At 46.0% G+C, this 26,440-nt stretch overlaps 1 protein-coding gene and 1 long non-coding RNA gene across 8 annotated transcripts in view; one reads left to right on the top strand and one right to left on the bottom strand.

Moving 5' to 3' along the window:
• Window positions 1–26,440, bottom strand: part of ALPK2 (alpha kinase 2) — a 124,827-nt gene that overhangs the window by 56,884 nt on the left and 41,503 nt on the right. For all 3 annotated transcript variants that reach the window (XM_044383048.3, XM_057313366.1, XM_044383049.3), the window contains one exon: window positions 20,315–22,049. In XM_044383048.3, the coding sequence (XP_044238983.3) occupies window positions 20,315–22,049 (1,735 nt within the window). The remainder of the gene's footprint in view (window positions 1–20,314; window positions 22,050–26,440) is intronic.
• The window catches only part of LOC113253460 (uncharacterized), a 58,962-nt gene continuing 45,315 nt past the window's right edge, over window positions 12,794–26,440 (top strand). For all 5 annotated transcript variants that reach the window (XR_007189895.2, XR_008959795.1, XR_008959797.1 and 2 more), the window contains exons 1-2: window positions 12,794–17,918; window positions 24,253–24,360. This is a non-coding gene — a long non-coding RNA (uncharacterized LOC113253460). The remainder of the gene's footprint in view (window positions 17,919–24,252; window positions 24,361–26,440) is intronic.

Raw genomic sequence — 26,440 nt, 5'->3', positions numbered from 1 at the left:
CCACACTGCTACGTGGGTGGTGGGCTACTCTCCTGTCCCAAAATGGAAGCAGGTGAAAGATCTGTTCTCACGGTTTCCCTTAGCTGGTGCTAGCACAGTCCTGATGCCAGGAGATGTGAAGTCTGGGTGGATGTGCCCCTCGGGGTCCTGACTCTGTCAGCCATTTTGTCCCAGCATCTCTGAGGGCACTTTCCAAGGGCTGTGTACCCTTGTCCGAACCCTCACGTGCTCCCACTGATTGTGCAGACATAAGGCTCCCTGATCTAAGAAGAAAGGAATTTAGAAAACTCCTCTCTCAACAAAATCCAACTAAAAAATTATTGTCCTGCCTATCCAAAAATGAGAACAGACACCTTTTTCTTTCCCTCTGTTTGCTTTCCTCAGCACAACCCTTATGACCGTCTTCACCTTACCCTTGAGGCGACCCTAATCTCTTGAGCTACTTTGGAAGTGGGTCCTTTAGGCAGAAATGGAAAAACAGAAATTTCTCTTTCTGACATATTCCTGGACACACCGTTGGCAACCATATCAGTTTCCCAGAGCTACGGGAACAAATGACCACCAACTGGGTGACTTAGAACCACACGCCTTATTCTCTCAGATCTGGAGGCCGGAAGCTTGAAATCAAGGTGTCCCAGCGCCATGTTCCCTCTGAAGGCTCTAGGGACGAATCCTTCCTGTCTTTTGACCTCCTCTTAACTAATGACATCTGCGAAAACCCCAGTTCCAAATAAGGTCACATTCTGGGGTTCCAGATGGACATAAATTTGGGGGGACCATTTTCAACCCCCCACAACACCCGTTGCCTTCCCAGCCGGTCTTATTGGCCTTCCCTCCCCACAGTCTCCAGTTTGCTCAGCAGTGATGCTTTGTCACTCGACGGGTGATGTGGGCTTGGGGTTTAGAATGATGTTCTAGCTGCAGGATCATTCTAGGGAGGCTGGCTCTCTTCTGAGGTTCTGCTTGCTTCTGTGGTAAGCAGTCTGGAGGGTGGAATTCAGTACGACCAAGGGTCTATCCCTCATCACTGCCCAGCTTCCAGACCCTATCATCAGTGCCGGCCACTTCAGAATGTCCTTACAGGGACCAGGCCAGGCCTGAGCTGGACGTTCTCCTATCTGCTGATGGAGAGGCGGTGACTAGGCAATTCCTTATGTTTGCTGTCACAGTGAGGCCCTGAACTAGAAATGCAAACGATGAGGGAGTAAGCAGTTCTCGTGATGGTTATTTTCCCACCCGACACCACCAGTTTGATGGTAAATGTGAAAGCACTTGTTTTTAAACCATCACTTAAAAAAAAAAAATGCCTGAAATCTCAAGGCAGTATCAAAATACCTGTGCTGACTCAGAAAGATAATTTTTCAAGCATCAGCAGAAAGGGGAACTTACAGAATTTGCAATTTTACCACCCGCCCGCCCCCACCCCCTCCTCAGCTCTTCAAATGCGGTGGAGGCAGCAGATGGGAGGGGGTGGGGGAATACGATTGCTCATGTTTGTCTTGCCTCTTTAATGAGATTTAATTCAGCACTGTGTTTGTTCTGGGCATTCGTGGATGAATCAGACCCAGAGTCTGTCTCCACGCAGCTCACAGAGCAGCAGCCCAGCTGAGCCCACAGCTGTACGGTAAGGTGAATGCTGGCAGAGGTAGGCATAACATGTTATGGGAGAAGTTAATTCTCCTTCAGGGAGAGGGGAAGGGACGAGCATATCAGAGAAAGATCCAGAATTCATTGATGTGCTGCCTATGCATTTACATTTCTGAATTCTTTCATTCCTTTATTCAGCAAACACTTAGAGAAAGCTCTCTGTGGGCCAGGCTTCATCATAGCTGCTGGGAAAAGAACATCAGTAGCCAAAGACCGTCTTCTTGGCATTTACTTTCCGTGTAAGGAGGCAGAGAAGGTTAAGGAGGTCAGAACGTTCCATCAGGAGAGCAGGTCAAGGAAACAGCATGCATAAGACACTGGGGCAGGGAAGCCCCCGGTTGTCTGGAATGAGTAGGATATGGGGTTCATGGAAAGGGCAGGGTAGCAGGGAGACGGCGGTGATCCGTGCATGTCGTCCAGAGCATTTCAGGTTTAGTCCTGCAGAAAGAGGCTCCAGGTTTGGCCAGGCCTGGGAAGGTGTTGTCGTTTTAAACAAGGGAATGATATTCCCAGAGTTAGGTTTCAGGAAGATTGTTGCTGCAGCACGTGGGGAGTGTCTTAGAAGAGAACATTGTGCACATTCCCAGAGGACGGGAAGGCTATGGCTGAAGCCTTGACGAACCTTCTCCATCTCATCAATGATGTCGAATGCCCACTCTGGAGAAAGATATCTGACCACCTTGCCCTGGGAACTGGTCTAATACTGACCCCATATTGGTATATGGTTCTGACGATGAAGGCCATGGGCTTCCTCACTTTATGTGAGAAGGTCATACACACACACGGTACAACATTCACAAGGTTCATGGGGAAAGGACATGAGTGACCAGTAAGTGTCCCTCCTACCCCCGCCACCCACTCAGTCCCCTTCACCAGAGGCGATCACAGTTATCGGAGTTTATTTTCGTTCTAAAGACAGTTAAGGAACTCAGACCTAAAATGGAATTAGGAGGCTACGTAATGTGGTTCGGGCTGAGGGCCTGGAGTCAGGCCGACTCTGTTTAAAGCCAGGCTGCAGCCCACCCCACCCCCCAAACCGACCCAGAGCCCGGACAGCCACAGGAGTTCTCTTGTTGGGTTGTCAAGATAATTCAATAAACTAACCCACTGAAGTCTTAGTACAGTGCCTGGCACAGATTTAAACTCAATAAACATCAGCTATTATTAGCTCTTGGGCAGTTGAGTGTGATGGAGGAGGGTGGAAGGGAAGGGCACATTGAACTCTTTCTGTGGAAGCCTTGCTTGCTCAAAGTGTGGTCACTGGAGATCCCTGGGAACTTAGTGGAAACGCAGGAGCCCAGGCCTCTCCCTAGACCTGGTGAATCAGAAGCTGCTTTCCAACAACTTTCCAGGAGACCTGCACGCATGTGAGAGCGCAAGAAGTGCTATCCTATTCGAGCCCCAGATCCTTAAGGGAATGGGCCCTAGATTCCCTGCCTCTGGGCAAATGCTGATGCTGACTCTTGACCTTCAGACGGAAGCCCTTAGACATCTTACGATGAAAACTCACTTTTAAGGGAAAAGCAGTTGCTCCCCCAACCCCGGCTCCAGCTTGCTATTCCACATCGGATTTCCCAAGCCCAATAACCTGTGACCTCAAACACAACTGGAAAGTGTCCCCTTTTGTCCTGAGTAACCTGATAGACGGCTCGGGGGTGGGGCGGCATGTTGTTTTTAAAGTGATACAAGAGACACAGAGGAGGCTGCCCGACAAGCAGCAGGGCTGCCGGGATGCCAACTGGGACATGAAGGCCCTGGGGGGCTGCCTTAGAACTGGGCCTTAAAAGTAAAGGCTCCAGGGGGTTAGGGCTGCGAGGCTGGAGGGGCTCATGGGGTGATAATTGCTTGGTCCAAACTGGTAGACCATGGCTGGGAACATACGGGATACAGGAAGCAGCCCCTTCCTTTAAAAATAGAACCACAGGGCCACCTGGGTGGCTCAGCTGGTTACGTGTCTGACTCTTAATTTCAACTCAGGTCATGATCTCAGGGTCATGGGATCAAGCCCCACATCGGGCTCTGCGCTGGGCGTGGAACCTGCTTAAGATTCTCTCTCTCCTCCGTCTGCCCCTCCCCACACTCTCTCTCTCTCTCTCTCCCTCTCTTAAAAAACAACAACAACAACAACAAAAACACAGAACCACATACTGTAATGGTGGGTGCATGTCGCTATACGTTTGTCCAAATGTACACCACTAAGCGGGAACCCTATTGTAAACCATGGACTCTGGGTGATAATGATGTGTCCGTGGACGTTCATCGATCATAACGTCCCATGCTGGTGGGGGATGCTGATAGTCGGGGAGGCTGTGCATGTGTGGGGCCGGAGGTATATGAGAACTTTCTGTAGCTTCTGCTCAATTTTGCCAAAAACTACTCTGAAAAAGAAAAGTCTATTTTTTAAAATAAAAAGAAAAGTCTAATTTGTCACTGAATTTGTCAGCTGTAGGAGGAAAAAAAAAAAAAAGAAACCAAGGTTGAGGCCTGGGGCACTATGCTTTTAAAAAATCACAATTAACAGAAATAATTTAAGAACTGAGAGGTCCAATCCAGAAGACGTTAGCCATTTGCGGCTAACGAACACTTGAAATGTTTCCAGCGCAACTAAGGAACTGAATTTTTAATTTTATTTAATTTTAATTAATTGACATGTAAATTCAAAAACTGACATGTGTGATACATACAGTAAAATTTTTAAGGAGGTTTGGAACGATTTGCATATATGAATCTACTCTTTCAATTGTTAATTTCATGAAATCTAAATACAGATCAAGTGTTTCCAGTGAATAGTTAGCATCCAAATTGAGACACAGGGTAACTGTAAAATTCTGAAAACTTCATACCAGAAAAAAAAAGAATGTAAAGTATCTCATTCATTTTTATATGGATTATATTGAAATAATATTTTTGGTTATATTTAGTTAATAAAAAAATTAAATTCTAGTTAATAAAAATTAAAGCTTTCTTCACCTGGGTCTTATAACTTTAAAATGTAAAATTAGGGGCGCCTGGGTGGCACAGCGGTTAAGCGTCTGCCTTCGGCTCAGGGCGTGATCCCGGCGTTATGGGATCGAGCCCCACATCAGGCTCTTCTGCTATGAGCCTGCTTCTTCCTCTCCCACTCCCCCTGCTTGTGTTCCCTCTCTCGCTAACTGTCTCTATCTCTGTCGAATGAATAAATAAATAAAATCTTAAAAAAAAAAAAAAAAGAATGGTCACTTCTATAAAAAAAATAAAATGTAAAATTAAATTTAAAATTAAGCTACATTTTAGGTTAGAAGACACAAGAGAAGTAAGCTTTAATTTTTTATTAATGAAATAAAAGTCACCTAGCAACCCCACTCCTGGGCATTCACCCAAGAGAACTGAAAACATATGTCCACGCAAAACCTTTGTACATGAAAGTTCACAGCAGCATTATCCATAATAGCTACAAAGTGGAAACAGCCCAAATGTCCATCAGCTGATGGATGGATGAAAATAAATGTGATGTATGTAAGCGTGAGCTTAGCCATAAAAAGGACTGAAGTGTTGATAGACGATCCATCATGGATGACCCTTGATTACAATATTCTAAGAGAAAGAAGGCAGACGCACGAAAGCCACATACTGGATGATTCCAGTTATATGAAATACCCAGGGTAGGCAAATCTATGGAGACAGAGAGTAAATCAGGGTTTGCCAAGTGCTCGGGGGGAGAGGAGAATAGGGAATGACTGTTAATGGGTATGGGTCTCTTTTGAGGATGATGAGGATATTCTGGAATTAAATAGTGGTGATAGTTGCTCAACTTGCAAACATGCAAAAAACGATGTGTGTGGCTTGCGTGACGTTTCTGTTGGACAGCCTGGATTTAGAGGACCTGCCTGTTCCTCTCCTGTCACCGGTGAGGGTACAGCATTTAGCCAGAGTGAATGGACACGGGGTAATTTTCGCCCCTCCCCCAGGGGATATTTGGCAATATCTAGAGGTATTCTTCCTTGGCAGCTGGGGCGGGGGGTGAGAAGTAGCCAGAGCGGTGAGGGGAGGGGAGATTGGCCAGAGATGCCGTTAAACACCCTACGATGTACAGGACCGTTGCCCGTAACAACGAGCTACCCAGCTCCCAATGTCAGTGGTGTTGGGTTTGAGGTGTCAGGTTTGAGGAGCCGGGCCCTGGAGGCTGCTCAGGGTTCCTGGGTCCCCTGCACTGCCCTGAGGTCAGAAGGAGCACTGTGGGCGTGCCTTCTCCGGAGCCCAGCCACCTCCCAGGTGTGCTCAGCTCCCCTGCACACCTGGGTCTGGGCACTTGGACATGGTCGAGGCGGAGTCCCGAAAGGGCCCAGGAATTCCAGAGTGGCTCAGCTGTGGACTCCCTGGCTCCGTCCTTACTCTTGAGCCTTCCTGAGTTCCAAATGTTATACTTACTTTAAATTAAGCCAGCCTCATTCTGGGGTAGAGATTGCCCTTTTGCTTGTTTTCTCTTCCACATCAGATTTTCTAAGCCCAAGACAACTGGAATTTGCAAAGTCTATGTCGTGAATGGGTCCCTTCTCTGATGTCTGAAGTAAAAAGCTTGAAGAAAGGTTATCCTCGGACTTGCTCTGAGGTACTTTGTTTTTAAGTTACCCTTTCTGTCTGTCGTAGGTTCTCATGGCCGCTGTAACAAATCACCACACACTCAGTCCCTTAAAAGATAGAAATTTATGGCCTTGCAGTTCTGCAAGTCCAACACGGATCTCCCTGGGCTAAAATCAAGGCATCAGCAAAGTTGCATTCCTTCTAGAGGTTGCAGAAGAGAATCTCTCTGCCTTTTCCAACTGCTGGAGTGCATTCCCCGACTCCTGGCCCCTTCCTCCAAACCCAAAGCCAGCAGCGTGGGGACTTCAAATACTTTCTCAGACTTTGACCCTCTTCTCTCCCTCCCGCTTAGAAGGGCCCTTGGGGTTCCATTTGGATCACGGGATAATCCAGGGTAATGTCCCCATATCAAAGCGCTAACTTACGTCCGCAGGGTCCCTTTCACCATGTAAGGTAATATATATACCAGTTCTAGGAAGGGGGGGGGAGCATGGATCTCATCTTTGGAGGCATTGTTCTGCCTCCCACGGTGTTTCACAGGCCTGGACAATCTGCTGGGGTGGTCCTCAGCCAGCATTCGGCCGCCCTCATTCCACAAGAAGAAACTGGGCCTATCTGCTTTTCCACAATTATGGAGTTTCCCAGTCTGGGATAGTTAAATGCTGACTTTCCAGATCTTCATTCTTACTGACATATGCCCCCAAAATGGTCTATGAGAGTTGTACAGATTACTCATTAGGGGCTAAAAAGCGCCCCCTGCCCCAATTCATATGTTGGAGTCCTAACGCCTATACCTCAGAATGGTATGAGCCTTTAAAGAGGTAATTAAGGTCGGATGAGGTCATTCGGGTTAGGCCCTAATCCAACACGACTGGCGTCCTTACAAGAAAGGGAGGTCAGGGGGCGCCTGCGTGGCACAGCGGTTAAGCGTCTGCCTTCGGCTCAGGGCGTTCTGGGATCGAGCCCCACATCAGGCTCCTCCGCTATGAGCCTGCTTCTTCCTCTCCCACTCCCCCTGCTTGTGTTCCCTCTCTCGCTGGCTGTCTCTCTCTCTGTCAAATAAATAAATAAAACCTTTAAAAAAAAAAAAAAAGAAAGAAAGGGAGGTTAGGACCTAGACAGACACCAGACACGTGCAGTGAGAAGGTAGCCATCCTCAAGCCACAGAGAGAGGCCCGAGAAGAAACGTACTGGGCCAGCTACCTCCTTGGCTTTGGACGTTGAGCCCCCAGAACTGGGAGAAAGCGAATTTCCGCTGTTTCAGCCAGCCAGTCCGTGGCATTTTCTTACGGCAACCCTAGCAAACTAAAACGCTACTTCTCCACATCCGGACCGTTGTATGATTTGAGATGAATGTGTTACAATTCAAATCTTTTCATATGACTTTGGTTCTGAAGCTCTTGTCACACGTGCCGACTTGAAATCCCCCTGCACGAGTGGGCCTGTCCCATCACATGCCGGGGTTCAACTCGACATGTATTGGGCATCTCTAACGATCAGGCGCCGTGCGCTCCATAAGGCTCGCCCCCGGCCACCGCGGAACCAGGATACGGTCCGTGTAACCCAGTGCCGTTTGCAGCACAGGCTCTAGAGTCAGTGAGGCGAAGAGCCATAGGACCTGGGCGGAGGGAGTGCATGAGGGCAGGGTGGTTAGGCGGGGACATTAGGATTCTGGAAGTGTTATGAAATGAGTGACATTTGAACACCGGACCTTAAGGAATCAGCCAGATGCCTTCACAGCCAAGCCTTTAACGGGAGTGCCCTCCGTGTTCCCGGAATGGAAGATTCAACCTTTAACTGGAGGCTTTAGGAAGTGGTCTTCATTTGAGTCCCCTCCAAAAAGCCGACCATGAGACAAGAACGGGGACGCGGAGGGTCTCCCAGGGAGGTGACTTCAGGGAGCACGGGAGAGGAGGAGTGCGAGTCAGGGAGGGAGGAGCCCGCACGGGACCCAACAGGTGGCAGCTGTGGACACGGGGGCAGGGTCCCACGGGGCCCCGCTCCAAAGCTGTGTGGCACGTGCCTTAGAATCATCCTCCTACTTCCAGCTACCTTGTCCTGTGTGGCCAAACAACCTCCCAGGCCATGAAGAAAGGCCTCAGGCGGGCGGGCGGCGGGGGGAGACTGGAAACTGTCTTCACCCACAGGGGCAGGGAAACCTGGGTGACAGAGGAGTGTTGGCGCACGGTGCCGTCTGCATCTGCCTCGGGGACAATTCGCTAACTTCATGCACCACCGGATGCTGGAGTCGATCAATGGGGTTCTTTGACCTGAACGATTCTGACTGCTGTCCGTCAGAATGCACGGGCCCTCATCACCCCCAGCCTCAGCGCGTGCTGTGCTGACCCGACTTCTGTGAATTCCAGTTATGTCACTGAAAATAGATGTGCCGCGGGCGTGTTAATTAACCTCTTTGAGCTTTGTGGGCCAGCTCACACTTTTATTACAGGGATTACTACCAAATGTAGGGCATTAACATAGTACTCGGAACATGCAAACACTCTATGAACGGTTACTATTTTTACAGATGACAACACTTGTTTCCCCCTACAATCCATGCAAACTTTTGACCAGGTACAGAACTTGAGGTGATCATAGGAAAGCGTACCCCCACAACAGCTTCTTCATCACGCTTTCTAACTACACACCTGCCTCGTATGACTGCCTTATTGCTTGGGTTTTGGTAAATAAAAATTCCATTTCAGAAAAATGCCTTAACAAAGCGTCATATAAGTGTTATGCAATAAACACAAAAATACCCAAATCATTGTTTATAAGAACTTCCAGCCTCCCAGTGAATAAGCTCTCGTTTAAATTAGGTACAAATGAAAGCTACTGGGGTCTATAGGCATGCTTTGTAGTAATTTACTACATTAGTGCCCCGAATGGCTCCCAAATTACCTGGGGCTCTGAATTCTGAGGGTGACCATACGTCTCAGTCTGTTTGGGCTGCTATAACAGCATGCCGTAGCCTGGGCAGCTTAAGCAACAGAAACGGATTTCTCCTTGTTCTGGAGACCAGTGCAGTTCCAGGTGCGGACTCTCTTCTGGCTTGCGTATGTCTGCCTTCTTGCTACGTCCTCACATGGCACAGAGGGAGGGAAGGACGGGGGTGGGGGGAGGGAGGGAGAGAGAGACACACATATATACACACACACATAAAAGGAGAGAGAGAGAAGGGGAGGGAGGGATGGGAGAGGGAGAGAGAGAGAGAGACACATATATGCATATATACACACAGAAGGAGAGAGAGAGAAGGGGAGGGAGGGTGAGGGGAGGGAGGGAGAGAAACTCATAAACAGAGGGAGACAGAGAAGAGGAGGGAGAGGGAGAGAGACAAGGGGAGGAGAGGGAGGGAGAAGGAGTGGGGGAGAGAGACACACATATGCACACACATGAAGTGGGGGGAGGGAAGGAGGGAGAGAGAGGGGAGAGAGAGCCAGCTCTGGTCTCTCTTTCTCTTCCTATGAGGACACTAACACCATCATCCGGGCTCAATCCTCAGGATCTCATCTAAAACTCATTACCTCCTAAAGGCCCCACCTCTAAATACCAACACTGTGGAGCTGGGGCTTTAACACATGAATGCCCCTCCCCAAACATTCCATCAGGACACCTCTACCATTACAGAGTAGCTTTCCTCCTGGGGAAATCTGACATCTCACATAATACAGTCTCACCATATATGGTTCTAGGAAAATGATAAGAAAAGGAATTTTATCCATATCTATCGGTGCTATTTTTAACAATATGAACTCATTTTCAGGCCCCTCGGATGCTCATGGGGCCTCTATTCATCATCTAACCTTCAACATCAAAGAGAAAGAATTCTCACTGATCAAAGAGAAAGCTTCTCTCGCTAGATTTGGGGCAGTCTCTTATTGAGAAAAGTTGTAGTATTACAATATATAAGCTGTTTTTCAAGAAAAATGGAATGGAGCTTATTTATATTATAAAGTGGCTGGAAGAAGAGAATAGAGGCTATTTCCTTTTATTTTTATTTATTATTGAGAGAGAGAGAAAGAGCACACAGGCGGAGGGAGAGGGAGAGAGAATCTCAAGCAGACTCCCTGTTGCGTGCAGAGCCGACACCGGCGCGATCTCAGGACCCCAAGATCATGACCTGAGACAAAATCAAGAGTTGGAGCCCTGGCCAACTGTGCCATCCAGGCACCCCCAAGGTTATTTCTTTTTACAAGTCACCAGTTTTTGTCAGTTCCCTTGGGCAAGAGCTCAGTAAGTGGTTTTGAGACGGACTCGCTTATGCTAGAATGGCCGCGAGGTGTAAGGGCATTGAACAGAAAAATGCCCAGGGGTTTCACTTAGTTAGAGTCCATGGGACCACAGGGGAAGAGCTGGAACTTTCTCTCATGACACCAAGTTTTTCAAAGGAAGAGACTACGTATTTATTGCTTCGTCGTTTGTTTACAAGCATTTTCTCATATCCTTAAATGTGTTCAAAGCACGATTTTTAACGGCTGCGTGGTGTTCCAAAGGATTTTGTACCGCAATATTTAGCCATCCCCCTACCCTCGCTGTTAAATATCTAGATTGTTCCCAAAGTTTCATTATTACAAGTCATGCTGCAATGAACGTTCTTGTCCAGCTAGCTCTTATGGCTCTCATCATTGCATTCGGTGAATTGCTGGGCCAAAGTTTGCATTTTAAAGATATTAGTAAATATTGGCAATCTAGAGTGGGGGAATGGGATAGGCTGGTGATGGGTAGTAAGGAGGGCACGTATTGCATGGTGCACTGGGTGTTATACGCAACTAATGAATCATCGAACTTTACATCAGAAACCAGGGATGTACTGTATGGTGACTAACATAATATAATAAAAAAACATTAAAATAAAAAAAATATTGCCAATCTGCCCCCCAGAAAGAGGATACCAATTTGCACTTCCATCAGCAGGGTAGAAGAAAGCCTCTTTCCTCACAGTCTCATCAGCTGGAAATATCACTTTAAAAGCAATCACTGAAAACTGACCAAGGAAGGACGGCATGAAGGAAGGAAGAAAGTCAGTTGATAAGTTTATGATACAATTGTACATTTTTTTAATGAATTGACCGTGATTCCTTTGCCTATTCTGCATTAAGCTGTCCATCCTTTCTTATGCTGTTTTCTTTGTCTATACATCACCAGTACATACTTTTCTAAGTTTTCATTGGTTTTTAAATTCTGGTTATGAGGTTTTTAATATGCAGAATTCTTACACGGTCAGGTTGATCGATTCTCCCCCTTATGTTTAGAAAGGCTCTACTCACCTTGAGATCCGCATTTGCTTCCATTCTATTCTATTATGGCAGTTGATGTGGAATTAGGGATTCACAGGACTTTAGTGCCTTGGAAACTTAGAGATCCTCATGTTTAAACCCCTTTAGTCTAAGGAAAACTGAGGGAAGAGGCCCAAGGAAGAGGAGAAATAGACTCAGGGACACAAAGCTGGTTAATGGTAGAACCAGGACCAAAATCACAGATTCCTAGACCTCAGTTTATTCTCATTTTAAAAATAGTAGTTTTCAATAGTACAAGTAACAAATGAGTATAGTTTCCTTAAAAACTGTAACATTACTAATGACCTGTCCGAATGCAAGTTTCCTGCGTCCCTCCCCAGAGTTACCACAGTTGCCATTTTGGTGTGGGTCCTTCTACACTTAACAAAGATGATTTTATGTACTCCCATGTGTAGGTACAAATGACCTACATGGTTACGGATTGGTTCAGGGCGGGGGGTGGGGGGCGGGGAGCATACGTGGTACCACGTTGTGTGGATCATTCTGTAATATACCTTTCTCACTACATCATGGTACGTGTCTCCTTGGGCCCGTGAAACTGCAGGACGGCGGATAATGCCCTCTTTAAGTTTAAAAGATATCACCAAGTTACACACTTGCTGACAAAGTACCCATTTCTCCATAGTCCCAACACCTTGAAATTATCTCCCATCCTGTAAATTTTTTGCCTATCTGATGGGTGAGAGATATTATATTTTTAAAATTTATATTTTCCTAATTACTCATGAGGTTGAACATCTCACATGTTTAGTGACCATTTGTATATCCTCCTCTATGAACTTTGTATTTTACTTTCACCTTTCCTTAAAATTTGATCATTAGGGATATTTTTTCTTATCTGTTTTTATATACTTTGGAAATTAATCTTTGTCTGTTGTGTATGTCCTACACATTTCTTCCTGTATGTCACTTTCACTTAATTTTGCTTATGACATTTTTTTGTTCTATAGAAATTAACTTGATGTAACCAAAGTGATCAATGTTTTCTTTCTTCCTTTTTCATTCTTTGTGTTCCCAAGAAGATGTTATGGCGTTCGAGTTCATAAAAACAGTTTCCAATATTTTTTCTAGTAGTTCATAGTTTTGGGTTTTTTTTAAAAAAATATATTTAACTCAAAGATCCATCTGGAGTTTATTCGGGGTCCACTGTAAGGTAATGGTCTTTTTTTTTTTTTTCTCCACATAGATGGCTAATCGTATCAGCACTGAAGATGTTGTTTCTTTCCTAAAACTCGAGAGGCTCTTCCCATCATAAACCAAATTCCAGTATATTCTTGGGTCTGATTCTGTACCCTCTACTTTGTCTGGTTTATCTGTTGATCTACTGGGGGCTGCTCCCACCCTGTTCTGCCACAGCTTTATCATTTATGTTGACGGATGGTTCGTCCAACATTTTTCCTGTCCCATTATCAGGGAAGAGAGTTCATTTTCCCCAATAGCCAAAAAAACACCAACAAGGCATGTCTCTGGCACTCAGCTCCCATCTCAGGCGGTGGTGAGAGATTGGCTACAAGGACTTAAACCCACCCAAATTCCTGTCACTGAACTACTCCTTAAAATAAAGCTCAGCTGTAGATGGCACACCTGTTTCGGATTAGTTACGATAAATCAGGGTCTGTATTTGTGTCAGTTGCCGGACAGGTGAAGAATGAGCTGCATTTCGAGCAAGCCAACTAGAAAGCAGAGAAAACATCCAAATCATGAAGGTTGGTTTTTTTTCTTCTTCTTTTGCCCAAAACTTCCTTTTCCTTCCAAAATCCTGTGATTCTTTACGGGCACGCCTCAGGTGGTAGTTTTCCCTCGAGACCTCGGGCTCATGAAGCCCACGCTTGGAAGTTTACTGCCCACGAGAACCACCTCCAGCGTTGGGTGCAAGTGCGGATTCAACAAGCCCGAGGTGAAATGTAGAGCTCGAAACAGGCACCGTCGCAGGCGAACCCAGTGGGAATAATCCCGGCCTCACGGTGGAGACGCGGCCCAGAGCCCCGAGCGGAAGCAGGCCGTGGGCCCGTGCGTCTCTGTGCTACGACCCGACCCGGGATCTGTAAGGAGTTGTCCCTCTGAGGTGGGTGAGTAGGGGACGATGTCGGTGTGACCCAGAGGCTGCGTTGGTCCCGACGTGATCTCTCCTAGGCCGAGGGGCCCCGAAGCGCTGGAGTCAAGTAGAGAATCTTGAGCAGGAAAGGGAAGAGCCTTCAACTCAACTTCTGCCATGGCAGCAGAGACGCTCTCTAGGCGTCTTTGAATAAAATAAAAAATGAGGCCTGTCCTGCACTCCTGTCTCCTGAGACGGGCATAGTAGGCCTGTGGTCTGAGGCCAGGTTGCACCCTCCCCACCAGGCCCAGCCACGCTGGCGCGGAGATCCCCTTCTGTCCCTGCGGCCTCAGCACCCTCTCACTTGCCTAACATGAGGGCTGCCAGCATTTCCACTGAGTTATCTTGTGTATTTTTAATATCTGCCATAGCAACCACCAGCCAACCTGAGCTGCCTCCCTGGACCGTCCAAGGGAACTTTCTATGCACATTTTTTCGCTTCTGTCTCTGGATTTCAAATGACCTGTTTATGAAGCAACCTACAGGGAATGCTATTTTCCCAGAAGCCCTGATCATTGAAAGGGTGTGATTTTGGCAGAATACGAGGTGTTTCGGGGATGCATATGCGGCACGAGGGCAGCAACATCTTCTGGGTGGAGAATACCCGCTGCCTGTTTGAAAAGTACTGAAGAACCTGGTGCTGGGCTCCTCAGCTGAGATTGGAGGGAAATCGGGGGCAAGGGGCTCCCGAATCCCTGGGAGAGTGCTTTCATGAGCTGTACCACCTTCAGCTCCTGAGGGCTTTGCTCTGCGGGTCTTCAACCTGGAACTTTCCAGGGCGACCCTTCCATTCCACAAAGGACTGTAGGTCTACAAACCTGAGCCGGAGGACATCAGGACTTCTGGGGGCGGAGCCTACATTTAGAAAATAACAAAGATGGTTCTAAAGCACAGCTAAGATTCTCAAATCTGTAGGTACACAGAACCATCCAGGAGCTTTTAAAATGCCCACCGCCCAAGCCACACTCAGACCAAATTACATCAGAATCTCTGGGGGCCGAACTCAAGAATGATGCTGTGTTAAGGCCCCAGCCAGCCAGCCTTCTGCTTTAGGGTTTTTTCTAATCTGAGAAAGGTGTTCTCTCTGTAGACCAGAGCTGGGACTTCAGTGTATATATGAAGCATTCAGGAATCAGGCTGAAATGCGATCCTGATTTCGCAAGGCCGGGACAGGGTTTGAGGGTCTGTACTTTGACAAGTGGTCTGCAGACTGCACTGTGAGCAGCAAGGCTGGAGGTTCGAGGGACTTTCCGTGGATTATTTAACAATCATGGAGGACAGTTGCCACAGTGAGCCGGGCGTGAGCCGATCCTGCAGGTGCAGGGCAGTAATGGTATCTGGCAGAAGTGGTGCAGTAGGCTTTGTGATTCAAAACAAAACAAATGTTTGTGTTCCTTGCTGGGTCAGCCTTGGGGTGGTGCTGACAAGAGTCCTGACTGCCTCGTGCTAAGAGATGAGCAATTATAAACTTCGGCCCTTCCTATCACTGGTAGAGAGCTGGCTTATCAGCCTTCTGGAGTCCGTTTTAACAGTTGTTATTGGGGGCGGGGGGGGGGGGTGCATTTTGTTATGCAGATGAATTCAAATCTCAGGTTGCTCTGTTCCAGAGATAAAAACTACATGACAAGGAGGTTTAGATTATCTGCTCCATATTTTCCCATGCAAAACATATATTTTTTTTACCATTTTTTTAAATGTTTTTTTATTATGTTAGTCACCATACAGTACATCCCTGGTTTCTGAGGTAAAGTTCGATGATTCATTAGTTGCGTATAACACCCAGTGCACCATGCAATACGTGCCCTCCTTACTACCCATCACCAGTCTACCCCATTCCCCCACCCCCCTCCCCTCTGAAGCCCTCAGTTTGTTTCTCAGAGTCCATAGTCTCTCATGCTTCATTCCCCCTTCTGATTACCCCCCCTTTCTTTATCTGTTTCTTCCCCTACCGATCTTCCTAGTTCTTATGTTCCATAGATGAGAGAAATCATATGATAATTGTCTTTCTCTGCTTGACTTATTTCACTTAGCATTATCTCCTCCAGTGCCGTCCATGTATATTTTTTCAAATTTATTTTTATTTATTTATTTATTGGAGACCTACTATGTGTCCTGCCCATCACTGAACGGCCATGCGCATCTCAAGCTGCGCATCTCAAGCTGCCACACACTGTTTTATTGTATTACCTGCCTAGCTATCAGGCTGAACGCAGATTAGCATGAAGTTTCACATCGTATTTACTACACGAGCCCACACAACTGATCAATTTTGAGAGATCTTCGCGCGCACACACACACACACAAGTAAAAACGGGAAAATCTGAATAAGATCACGAGATGGTATCAATAGCGGTATCTTGGTAGTGATAACATGCTATCGTGTTACAAAATGTTACCATCGGGGAAACCAGGGCAAAGTGTATAACGATCTCTCTGTGTCATTTCTGACAACTGTGTGTGCGTGTACAATGATCTCAATGAAAATTGCAATTTAAAAAGCTGTAAAACCACTCACAGCCAGCCCTCGATATGTCTATAAATGGGGGGAAAGGATATATGTATTAAGAAGATACATAACAGGGAGGCCTGGCTGGTTCAGTCAGTAGAGCATGCGACTCTTCATCTCGGGGTTGTGAGTTTGAGCCCCATGTCGGGTGCAGACATTACTTAGAAATAAAATCTTTTAAAAAAAGGTAAATAATAAACAAAATGATAATACTCATTAAATGCTAACTGCATAATAGGTACTGTGATAAGCATTTTTCATGCAAGACTTTAATCCTCACAACACTCTACGAGGCATTATCATTACTTCTGCTTTCTGTTTTCAATGAGGAAACTGGGCCTGGGGGAGCTTAGGTCGTTTTTTCCCAGGGTCTCAGAATCAGAAAGTAGTAGGGCAGGACCCAAACTCAGGCCCAGAGCCCTTTACCCTGCAGAGAGTGCAAACCAGGGTGCTGTGTTTCCGCGGAACGAGAACTCATAGCTCAGGATGAGGACTGTGCTTCAGGGGTGGGGTGCAACTTGAAGGGCCTTGCAGGATCTTGGCCTTGAAAGACGAGAGGAGCCGAGCTGGCAACAAGCCAAGCGAGGGCATTCCAGGCAAGAAGACAGAAGAAACACCACACGTCTGAGAGAATGCTTCGTTTCCCAGGTGAAGAAACTGGTGTGCTTGTCTGCTTTGCCACTCAGAGGTAGATGCAAGCAATATGGCATTGGGTCCTAAACGCTAGGGATGTGGTAAGGTCTTCCTGGGTCTAGCCAGCAATCTGGGAAAGCTAACAAGGCACTGATGAGGCCAAGGTTATATGTGAATCGCCAGCATTCACAAGGGAACCCAGTACAAGGTGTTTACAGTTTAGTACAAAGTAATCCATTCCCAGGGCCCAAAGAGCAATGGGAAGCAATTTGGTAGTGGAAAATTGGTATGTGAAGGGAACCAAAGAAAGTATTTATGACACCAAGGGTCATAAAGTGGTTGAGACCAATGATCATTACAGAATTACTGGAATTAAATCTTGTCCCATATGGCTACTTATTCTTTCAATTCTTGGGTGCCTACTACTCGGCCAGCACGATTCCAAGGACTTGGGACTTATCCGTGAACAAAATACAATGACCAAACTCCCTGCCATCAAGAAGGTCACTTTCTGTGCTTAGAGCTGATTCCTGATTAGGAAGATTCTTCACTCTCAAAACCTAAGATTATATTTTCATACTGTATACTTGCAATTCCATGACCCCAAAGAGAAATGCAAATCTCTCTGGGGTGCAGCTGGGCAGTGATGCAGAAGGACAGACACAGCACTTCTGAGTTAAGAGGGAGGATGATCTTACCCCAGTGTGGCTAGAAGGAAACTTAAGATGGGCAGGTGGTCAGGCCTTGCCTCTGACTTGGATGATAAAAGCAAGAGCAAAACCAATGTGAAGGATTGGCGGTGTGATCCTTGAAGATGATTCAAGTTAGCCTGGGGTACCCTCTCTGTTTTCCACTCCCAAACTGGGATTAACTTTGGAATCTTCCATAAGTGGAAAGCAACTGGGGGCTTTCCAATCCCAGCCTGGCTAAATACTATTTCAACACAAATCAGCACAAGATGGCCCTACATTGTAAAAGCAGGAGGGAAAGACAGGAGGTAAATATACCTGGAGACCTATGTTTAGGCAGGAGATAATCTACAACATAGCCTTGTTCTTAAATTGCAGAATTAGAGGTATGGACTTTTCCTCGGAATGCTAAAAGCAATATACAGATGAAGACAACCTACTAAAAGATAAGCTGATGGTCACTGTTTCTACAAAAAGACACCCTAAAGGTAAGTGTATCAGGCAAGAGTCAAGAGTGGGCAGATTTATTAGTATTACCCCCAACTGAGGATTTTTAACCATTTCGAATTTTAAGTTCCCACAAGCCTCAGGTGTCTGAGAATAAATATTTAAAATGTCTTTTTGACTTACTTATCGAAAGATGCACCAATTTTTTTTCAGTGGTATTTTTTAAAAGGTCTAACTTAGCTCCCAGGGACCTTCTTGTGCTTTTGTGTCACATTTATCATGATATTTAGCCCTTTGCTGTAAATTTGGCTTATATTGCGTACGCATGTAAGGGACACAGGCATCTCCTACAGTTAGACAGTCACTGTCTGCATGGATCAAAGAATCTGAACTCACTCTGGCCCTGGCCCTGGGGCAGAATTTTCCCGCTTTAGTTAAGGGAAAATGAACACCAGATACAGAGCTCCTATTTCTAACTTCAGGCTGCACAGGACTGCCCCTGAATCTACAACTTCCATTCACGTTTCTGGTCGCCCTTGAGTGAGAGGCTGGCTCTGCTACTGAGCAAAGCCAAGTGACAGCCAGTCCTGCTACCTGCAGAATGCAAGCTAAAAAGTCACCCATACGGGTCTGAGGTAATTGCTGGAGTCATGCCGTAAACACAAAACACACCTCGGACCTGGAGCCGATAGCTGGAGAGGGGAGTGTGTGTGAGGGTACAAGCAAGAGTCCCACAAGAACTTTGATGGAGACAAGAATGTGCATGAGACAGACGACTGTCATCCCTGAGATGGCTCATTTTATTTAGCTGCATGGAGCTTGCTGTCACCAGGACTCCCGATCTCAGAATTCAGTTTAGGGCGCGAGCCAAGGACGACAAAGGGGGCTCCCACCTTTAGCTCTTCTCTTTGTTGGCAGTTGAGGAAGCTACAAATTGCTTCCCCCTGTGGTGGGTTTAAAAGTAACATTGTCACCAGCCTTCTCCCCTCCAAGTAGTCCTCCTTGGCCACTTTACCCCCTCACTCCCCTCACCTTCAATCCTGAAGATAACTTGCCCAGTGAAATGCTCAGTGTGGATAAACAACTGTAACGAGGTACTTAGCTGAGCCAGGAAGAGCGTTTTATGAATAGAAAAGGAAATGCTATGTTTACTGACATGAAAAAAGTAACACAGCAACTTTATTTTGAATTATTATTTGGCTAAACTATCCCCATAAACTTCTCCTGGGCACGCATCTGGGGTCACCGATGTGTGATCACCCCAGTGGTAGGTATTAAACAACCAAATAGCATAAAGCTGGCTCTCCTGCAAAAAGTAAAGTATAAGTGTAACTTTTATGTGGCCAGTTTGGCCAATGGAGCAGACAATTTGCTCAGGAAAAAGCTAGCTCAGATCTGGGGATTTTTAGATTGGCTACTTTATGACTGCGTCTTTAGAAACCAATGTATTATGTGTTTACTTTTGCACAGAGAGAGTTCAGTAACTGTGAATGCATTTGGGAATATTTCATTTCCTTTTGAGTATGTCTAATCTATAAAAACAACACGAGGTTCCTACTATGAAGTTGGGGGGAGGGAGAACACAGGTCTAGGAAAAATAATTGAATAGCTTTTCTTAGGTAGTTATTTACAAAGATAAAATCTTGGCCACACAGCACAACATCAGTCCAAAGCTCGTTTGGGACCCTTTAAAATTAAAAATACAAGAAATTCACATATCAAACACAGTATCTTTTGTGCATTATTCCTGTTTATTTAATTCCATCTCTTTCAAATAACCCCCCAATCATGAATAGGGTGAAACGAATTTATTCCCTGGCAGTATTTTCTTAGCCTCTTTTCTCCTTTGTGATTTAAGAAAAACAAAACAAACATTCATTCAAAAATCTACTTTGACTTTTGGGCACAGAAAACGGACTCCGTCTGCTTTCTCCAGCACCACAAAGCAGACCCTATAAATCACTGAGACGCACCGAAATCTTTCATTTTACGATGAATTCTGATTAAAACCAGCGCTTACCGTTTCCAAAGGGCTCCTGGAAAATGACTAAAGAGAATGTTTTTTTTTTTTTCTCTTAAAGTCTTCACCCAAAACAGTGGCTTGAAAAACGTTCTGAATAGGGACATTGCCTGGTAAAACACATGCGGTAGACAAAGTATCAAATTTCTTTTTCCAGCTGTCCAGAATCCCATTAGTGCCTCTTCCTTCTCTCTGTCTTTTGCTATAATTAGGATGGCTTAGGGTTTATCTGGGCTTTTTTTCAAAACCAGATTTCCTTCCCAGCAGCAGCAGCTGTCATTCACAAGCACCCTAATGGTACTGGGAGACTTCTTTTAATTTACATTGTGGTGCAGCGATCATGACTGTGAAGGGAAGGGAAACACACACACACGCAAATACCGTCCATCTAGTAATTTTTAAAAAGAGCAGTCTTACCTGAAGATGAGCCCTCCAGTCCGGAACTCTGCTTGTTTCGAATAGGTTCCGGCCAGGCACCCCTTCTCCCTCGAAGGCTGAGTCCCCTCCCTGGGGGAGTGAGCCCAGTGCCGTTCGCAGGGGTTTTGCTTCTTGCTGTGCTCGGGCTCGGGTAGCACATTCTCCTGCGGGGACCTGGGAATTCCAACCAGCAGCTCCTGCTCTGGCATGCGAACCGTCTCTTCTATCAGTCTGGGTTAGTGGGGGCTTAACAGGTTCTTTGGGATAGAGGAGATTAAGGGTGCCTTCTGTTGCACTCTCTTTCAGGTTGCGGCTCAGCATGTTGGGTTCTCCTCTCGTGCCGGGCCGCCCCGCCCTGGCAGGTTTCTCCGAGCCCCTCTTGGTCAGTGAGCCCTCATCCCCTCCTTCTTCCGTGGCTGCGATCTCCAACCACTGGTTCGCCCCTGACTTTTCTAACTCACCAGACAAGCGCTTCATCGCCGTCTCTAGCACTGTTTTCTCCATGTTTAGCAGATTGTCACTGGCGAATTCCTCTCCTGCCCGGTGGCTGTCTCTGGTTTCTCTTCGAATTCCTGGATAATCATTTTCAGCGGCCTCCGAAGCCGTGGGCGGTTTATATCTCCCCGGGTCTGTCACCGTAGACGTTGCGTCCCGGTGAGGTCCCAAAGTCAGAATCATCCCCGTTTGCAGGGATGAGGGACTGTGGGTGGAGGCTTGGCTGCTCCTCACCCCCACTTCTTGGGGTTGTGAGTGATAACCGCAGAAGCCAGTGGTGGCCTCCATAGGCCCGGTGTCATCCGACACCCGAGGCCCACAACCCATTTCACTGAGGAGATGCTCACTCCCACCCAGGCAACACGCACTGAATTCCATCTCTTCGTCATCGCTTTCTAATAAAAAAACATGCTCAGTCCCCTGCAGGTTCCTTTGCCAAACTGCATTAGAGTAATCCGTCATAACGTCGGAACATTCCAGATACTCTAGGTCATCATCTGAAAACTCCTCCGTGCAGGTTAGGGTTATCTCTGGGCAAAGTTCATAGTCACTGTCAGAGTCTTCGCTGGACACCTGTGGGCTGACTTGCTGCTCGATCGGGGCCCCGTCACCTGGGCGCACGGATGCAGCCTCCTCCGACAGCGGCCGGCTGAAGCTGACGTATTTCTGCGCTTGGGGCTCTGCTGCACCAGAGGTGGACACGTCCTCACGATGGCCATCGCTGCTCAAGGCGCCATCCGTTAGCCTCGGTACTTGGGAACGCACTGGGCCGTGGCAACACACGTTTAGTTGAGCAGGAATATGACTTGAATTGGAAAAAAGCAACCCGTCTGCAACTTCCTCTGCGCCATTCGGATCACGAGCCTCTTCCGTTGGCCTCGTTCCTTTAACATCCAAGGGATTTTCAGACCTGGAGGCACTGGTGTCACTATTGGCCAGTAACTGCAGTGAGCCCGCACAGCTCAGTTTGGAGGAGGGGGAGTCAGCTGACGCGGGAGTACCTGCCGAGATACTTTCTTCCCCCTCACAAGGATGTTCCTTCTCACCGAGCCGACTTGTTTTCTCCCACGCACATGCCTCAGTGGCGTGTGTCCAACCTGTGCCCCCGCCATCTTTCGGGTTCGGAGAGAGCTGTGGGTTCTCTGCTGAGCACTTGACTTCAACAGAAGCAGAGCAGCAAATCATTCCAGAACAGTTTTTAGCAGAGATCTGGTAAACGGCAGCATCACCTGGGCTACAGCTAGGATGAGGAGAATAACAGGTAAGTTTGCCGTGTTGGGACGGACATGCCAACACTTCTCACATCATGGCACATGGAAAACCACCATGGTTTTTGCTACACCCTCAAGGAGATCTGTGGTCTCCCTGCAAAGGGGCTTGTGGTCAGAGGCAACTAGCTTCTGAGTCCCAGCTGCCCTTCAGTTGAGAATCCAGGGAGCTCAGCATTTTCCCTTAAAACTTTCCACAATCTTACCCCAACTTGAAAAATGCTGAGAGTTATTCGGATGAATGGGGAAGCATCCGATATTCTAATTTCTTCTTCTCTCCTTTTATTTTAAGTCCTTTCTCTGCTACAGGAATTTGAAAAAAAAACATGATTCTCTGGAGTGAGACATTGTACATAAATAACTGAAGAATTCAACCTCATACGGGGAAACAGCATAAGCCATAGCTCTTTTTAAGCCCGTGCTGAGAAGGCAAGGTTCTTGCCAGGAAGCTGTAAAGGTACCACACTGGGATTAAGCGAATAAAGAACGGTGCCATTTCTCTTCATTTTACATGACTATGAAGCCTAAACCCCACCCCATGAGCCCCTCTGGCTGGAAACCCATGCCCACATGCCGTCCTGGCTTACACAGACCAAGCCAAGTGTTCGGCTTGGGCCCAGCCGGGAAGAAACTGAATCCTGGATCACACTGAGCCTGCTCTCCCTGCTCCAGGGAGACAGTACTCCTGTGGCCCCTCCCTTTACTGACTTGAGCCTGACAGGCTTTGCTGACCTTTCCCACTAAGGCCTCTGGCCTCTGCAGTCCCAATAAAAACTTGTTACACTTGCTTTATAACTTGCACTCTTTTATCTCGTTTGACCTCAGTGTAGCTGTGACATTACTGGTCTCACTCGATGCATTATCCAGCTCGGAAGTCAATCAGCATTTTCAGAAGGCAGGAGCTGTGGGTCGGGCCAGAATTAGAGGTGATGTTTAGATATTTATTAACAGATCTGTATAAGGTGTACACCAATGTCTAACCCAGAAGGTCAGTGTTAGACACTCGGTGGCACACAGTCTTTCTTATTTTGCTTCTTCTCACTGAAGGCATCCCTCTGTCTCCCTAAGCTCATGTGTGCTCATAAGCCCTCAATAGTTGGGTGCCTGCCTGCTCACACACAGCTCATTTTCAAAAATCATGGAGTAATTCCAATTTTGTTAATATCTTGGTTTTTAATAATCTAGTTCCCAAGTAGAAGCCAGTCAGGTGTGGCTGAGACTGGCCACAGCTGATATGCAGATTTGCCTTGGCCAACATATGGGGAGACTGAAATTTAGGGTAACTGTCTAGAGGAAACAGTACCTTCCCCTCCTGTCTACTTCACGAGGTTGTTCTGAGGCTTAAATGAGAAAATCAATGCGAAGGGGCTTTGCAAAGCAGAAACTTTATGCCACATATATTCTATAAGAATGTGAAAGTGCTAAAATGATATTTACATGATGTGATAGAGACATTAGCTAACACTACTATGGCAATCATAAACGCATCAAATCAATATGCTGTACACCTTAAAACATACACAATATTATATGTCAAATATAACTCAGTTGAAAAAAAAAAGATGTGAGAGTGCTAAGACCAGATTACCTCGGGTTCTCAAGAAGCGTGCAGAAGAATCATCAAGGAAACTCTATTTAAAATTTTTGAATCAGAATCCATGGGTAAAAGGCCTGAGAATCTGCTTTTAAAGATCCTAAACAGGAGCGCCTGGGTGGCTCAGTCGACTGAGCATCTGACTCTTCATTTCAGCTCGGGTTGTGATCTCAGGGTCGTGGGATCAAGCCCCGTGTTAGGCTCTCTACTCAGCAGGGAGTCTGCTTCTTCCTCTCCCTCTGCCCCTCCCCCCTCTCAAATAAATAAATCTTAAAAAAAAAAAAAAAAAAAAAGAAGAAGATCCCAAACACATTCTGCTCCAGATTGTCCTGGGCCCACCCTTGGAGACAGCCTCATCCTCATCCTCATTACTACAGGTCTCTTCGATTGAGCTGAATTAAAGCTGAATGAAGAGAAAGGGGCCTTCGTTTGAGCTTTACATGGCCCACACCACTGCCTGCTAGCCTCTTTTCCATTAGTACTTGGAGACCTGGCCTCAGATAGGAACTTACAAGGAGCATAGAATAGTACCATGGGCTACTGGGAAATCCCAAGTAATTCTGATTTCCTGATTTATCCAGACCATGATTCCTACGCCAGAGAAACCACCTGCCCTGAAAGTACCAAGACTTGTGTGGATAGAACAGAAAGGAAGAGAAGAAAATAAGGCGGAGAGGCCAAAGGACCAGGTAAGAAAGCAGTAAAGGTGGGGAACAGAATGGTTCTCAAGAACCAAGGAAAGAAAACCAAAGAAATTTTAGAAAAATTATGGAGACAATATTTGGGTTAAATATATTTCACTTCTGAATGACTAAATAAGCAAATGGGAAAATATCATGATTTAGTAACGTATGATTTTATGGAGTAGGTGTTTCAGCCGATAGATTTACAAGTCATCCTACATCTACTAAAGAGGAAAAAGCATAACTGACCTACCTCTCAGAAGTTAATTAAGTAGAATTCTTCTCACTGGCTAATGACCTCTTTTCAGAGACTTACGGTTTGTGGTTGACATGTCCTTGATCATTATCTCTAAGCATCTTAAAGAAGAGAGGGAGAAATTTCAGCCAGGAGCACAGCACTTGTTGAATGTCCCCTCTAGTAAGCAACGTGTGTGCTGCTCCCTGCGTGCAAAACTGAGGCTCAAAGGGGTTCAGTCATTTCCCTGAAGTGACAAAGTTGGTAAGTGGTGGAGCTGGGCTAGGAGACCAGACCCTTCTACTCTGAAGCCGGGCTCGGTATGTCATGTTAGAAAACTCACATTCAGAAAAGGGAAGTGACAAAGGTAGAGAGATCATCTTTGCAAATACAGTGTTTCTGTCCCAAGTCTTTATCTTCTTCGGTCAACTGACACACTCACGAAGAGTTTGTTCTGGTGCCCAGTATCATGTTGAGTGCTGAGCAAGAGTCAAGGAGATGCGTGCCACGTCCTGTCCGTCCCTAAAATGACCAAAAATCTACCGGGGGAAACAATCTGAATTTCTGCGAGAACCTTGTATGTTACTTCCGTGCTAAGTTATCCGGTGGAAACTGGAAGAGCAAGAGAAGCTGAAAGAGGGGACTTGGGTGGGAGCAGCTGAAATGGTGTGAGTAGGGTTGGGCTTTAGAATCTGCAAGATGCTGGCAGAGCGACCTGTGTGCCCCACGGTGATTTGACAGGAACGCAAAAGCATCCCGGAAGAAATTCCCTGAACAATTAATTGCGTTCCCTCCTTGCATATCTTTCCTTTTGGCTGAAGGAAGCAGCGGCATTCCTCCACCTTGGCTGTGAAAGTCTTGCTGGAATACTCTACGTTCTTTCTAAATTAATCATTTCCATATTAAAGAAAAAGAGGTACACGTGACCTTGGGTGGATGGGGCTTCTTCTGGGCTTGAACCCCTGGGTTGGTCTAAACCAGAGGTTCTTAAATATTTCGGCAGCAGGACCCCTTGACACTCTCAAAAACAATTGAGGACTCCCCAGAATATTTGTTTATGGGGGTTATATCTATCAATATTTACCGCATTAAAATACAATGGAGAAAAATTAAAAATGTTTATTCATTTAAAAATAACAAAAATAAGCTCAGTACATGTTAGCATAAATAGCATATATGATATATAATAGCATATATATAGGAAAATACCTATATTTTTCCTAAACAAGGTAAAATTTCATAAGAGTGGCATTGCTTTATATTTTTTCACACATTTAATATCTGGCTTAATAAAAGACAGCTGTGTTTGTTTTTTTTTTTAAATCTGCTTCTGCATTGTGATGCAATACATTGTTTTGGTTGAAGTATATAGAGAAAATCTGGCCTCGCACAGATATGCGGTTGGAAAAGGAAAAGTATTTTAATAGTCTTTTCATATGACTGCAGATAATCTTTGATACTATACAAAGAGTGGTTGCAATGCAGAATCTGAAACCCTATCAACTAGTTGTGTGAAATCCATTGGTCTAAACTGCATTTTACGTGCATCTTTACCCGCACGTGATTTTATAGCATCACGTGTTGCTCATTTGGAGGACCTTGGTTCATGAAATCTTCTAAATATTAACACATTTCATTAAACAATATTTTTTAAAATCACATTAATTAATATTCCTACTGATCTTTGCAGAATAATTTAGAAGTATTGGGAAACTGTCAAGCTTCTGATAAAGCATACAAGTTTTTTGTTTTTGTTTTTGTTTTTTTAAGATTTTATTTATTCATTCAACAGAGACAGAGACAGCCAGCAAGAGAGGGAACACAAGCAGGGGGAGTGGGAGAGGAAGAAAC

This window comes from Ursus arctos, unplaced genomic scaffold, assembly GCF_023065955.2.
Source record: "Ursus arctos isolate Adak ecotype North America unplaced genomic scaffold, UrsArc2.0 scaffold_17, whole genome shotgun sequence".
In the NCBI taxonomy this organism is placed as follows: domain Eukaryota; kingdom Metazoa; phylum Chordata; class Mammalia; order Carnivora; family Ursidae; genus Ursus; species Ursus arctos.
The sequence above is the reverse complement of the archived record's forward strand: the minus strand, read 5'-3'. Positions and strand labels throughout refer to the sequence as shown.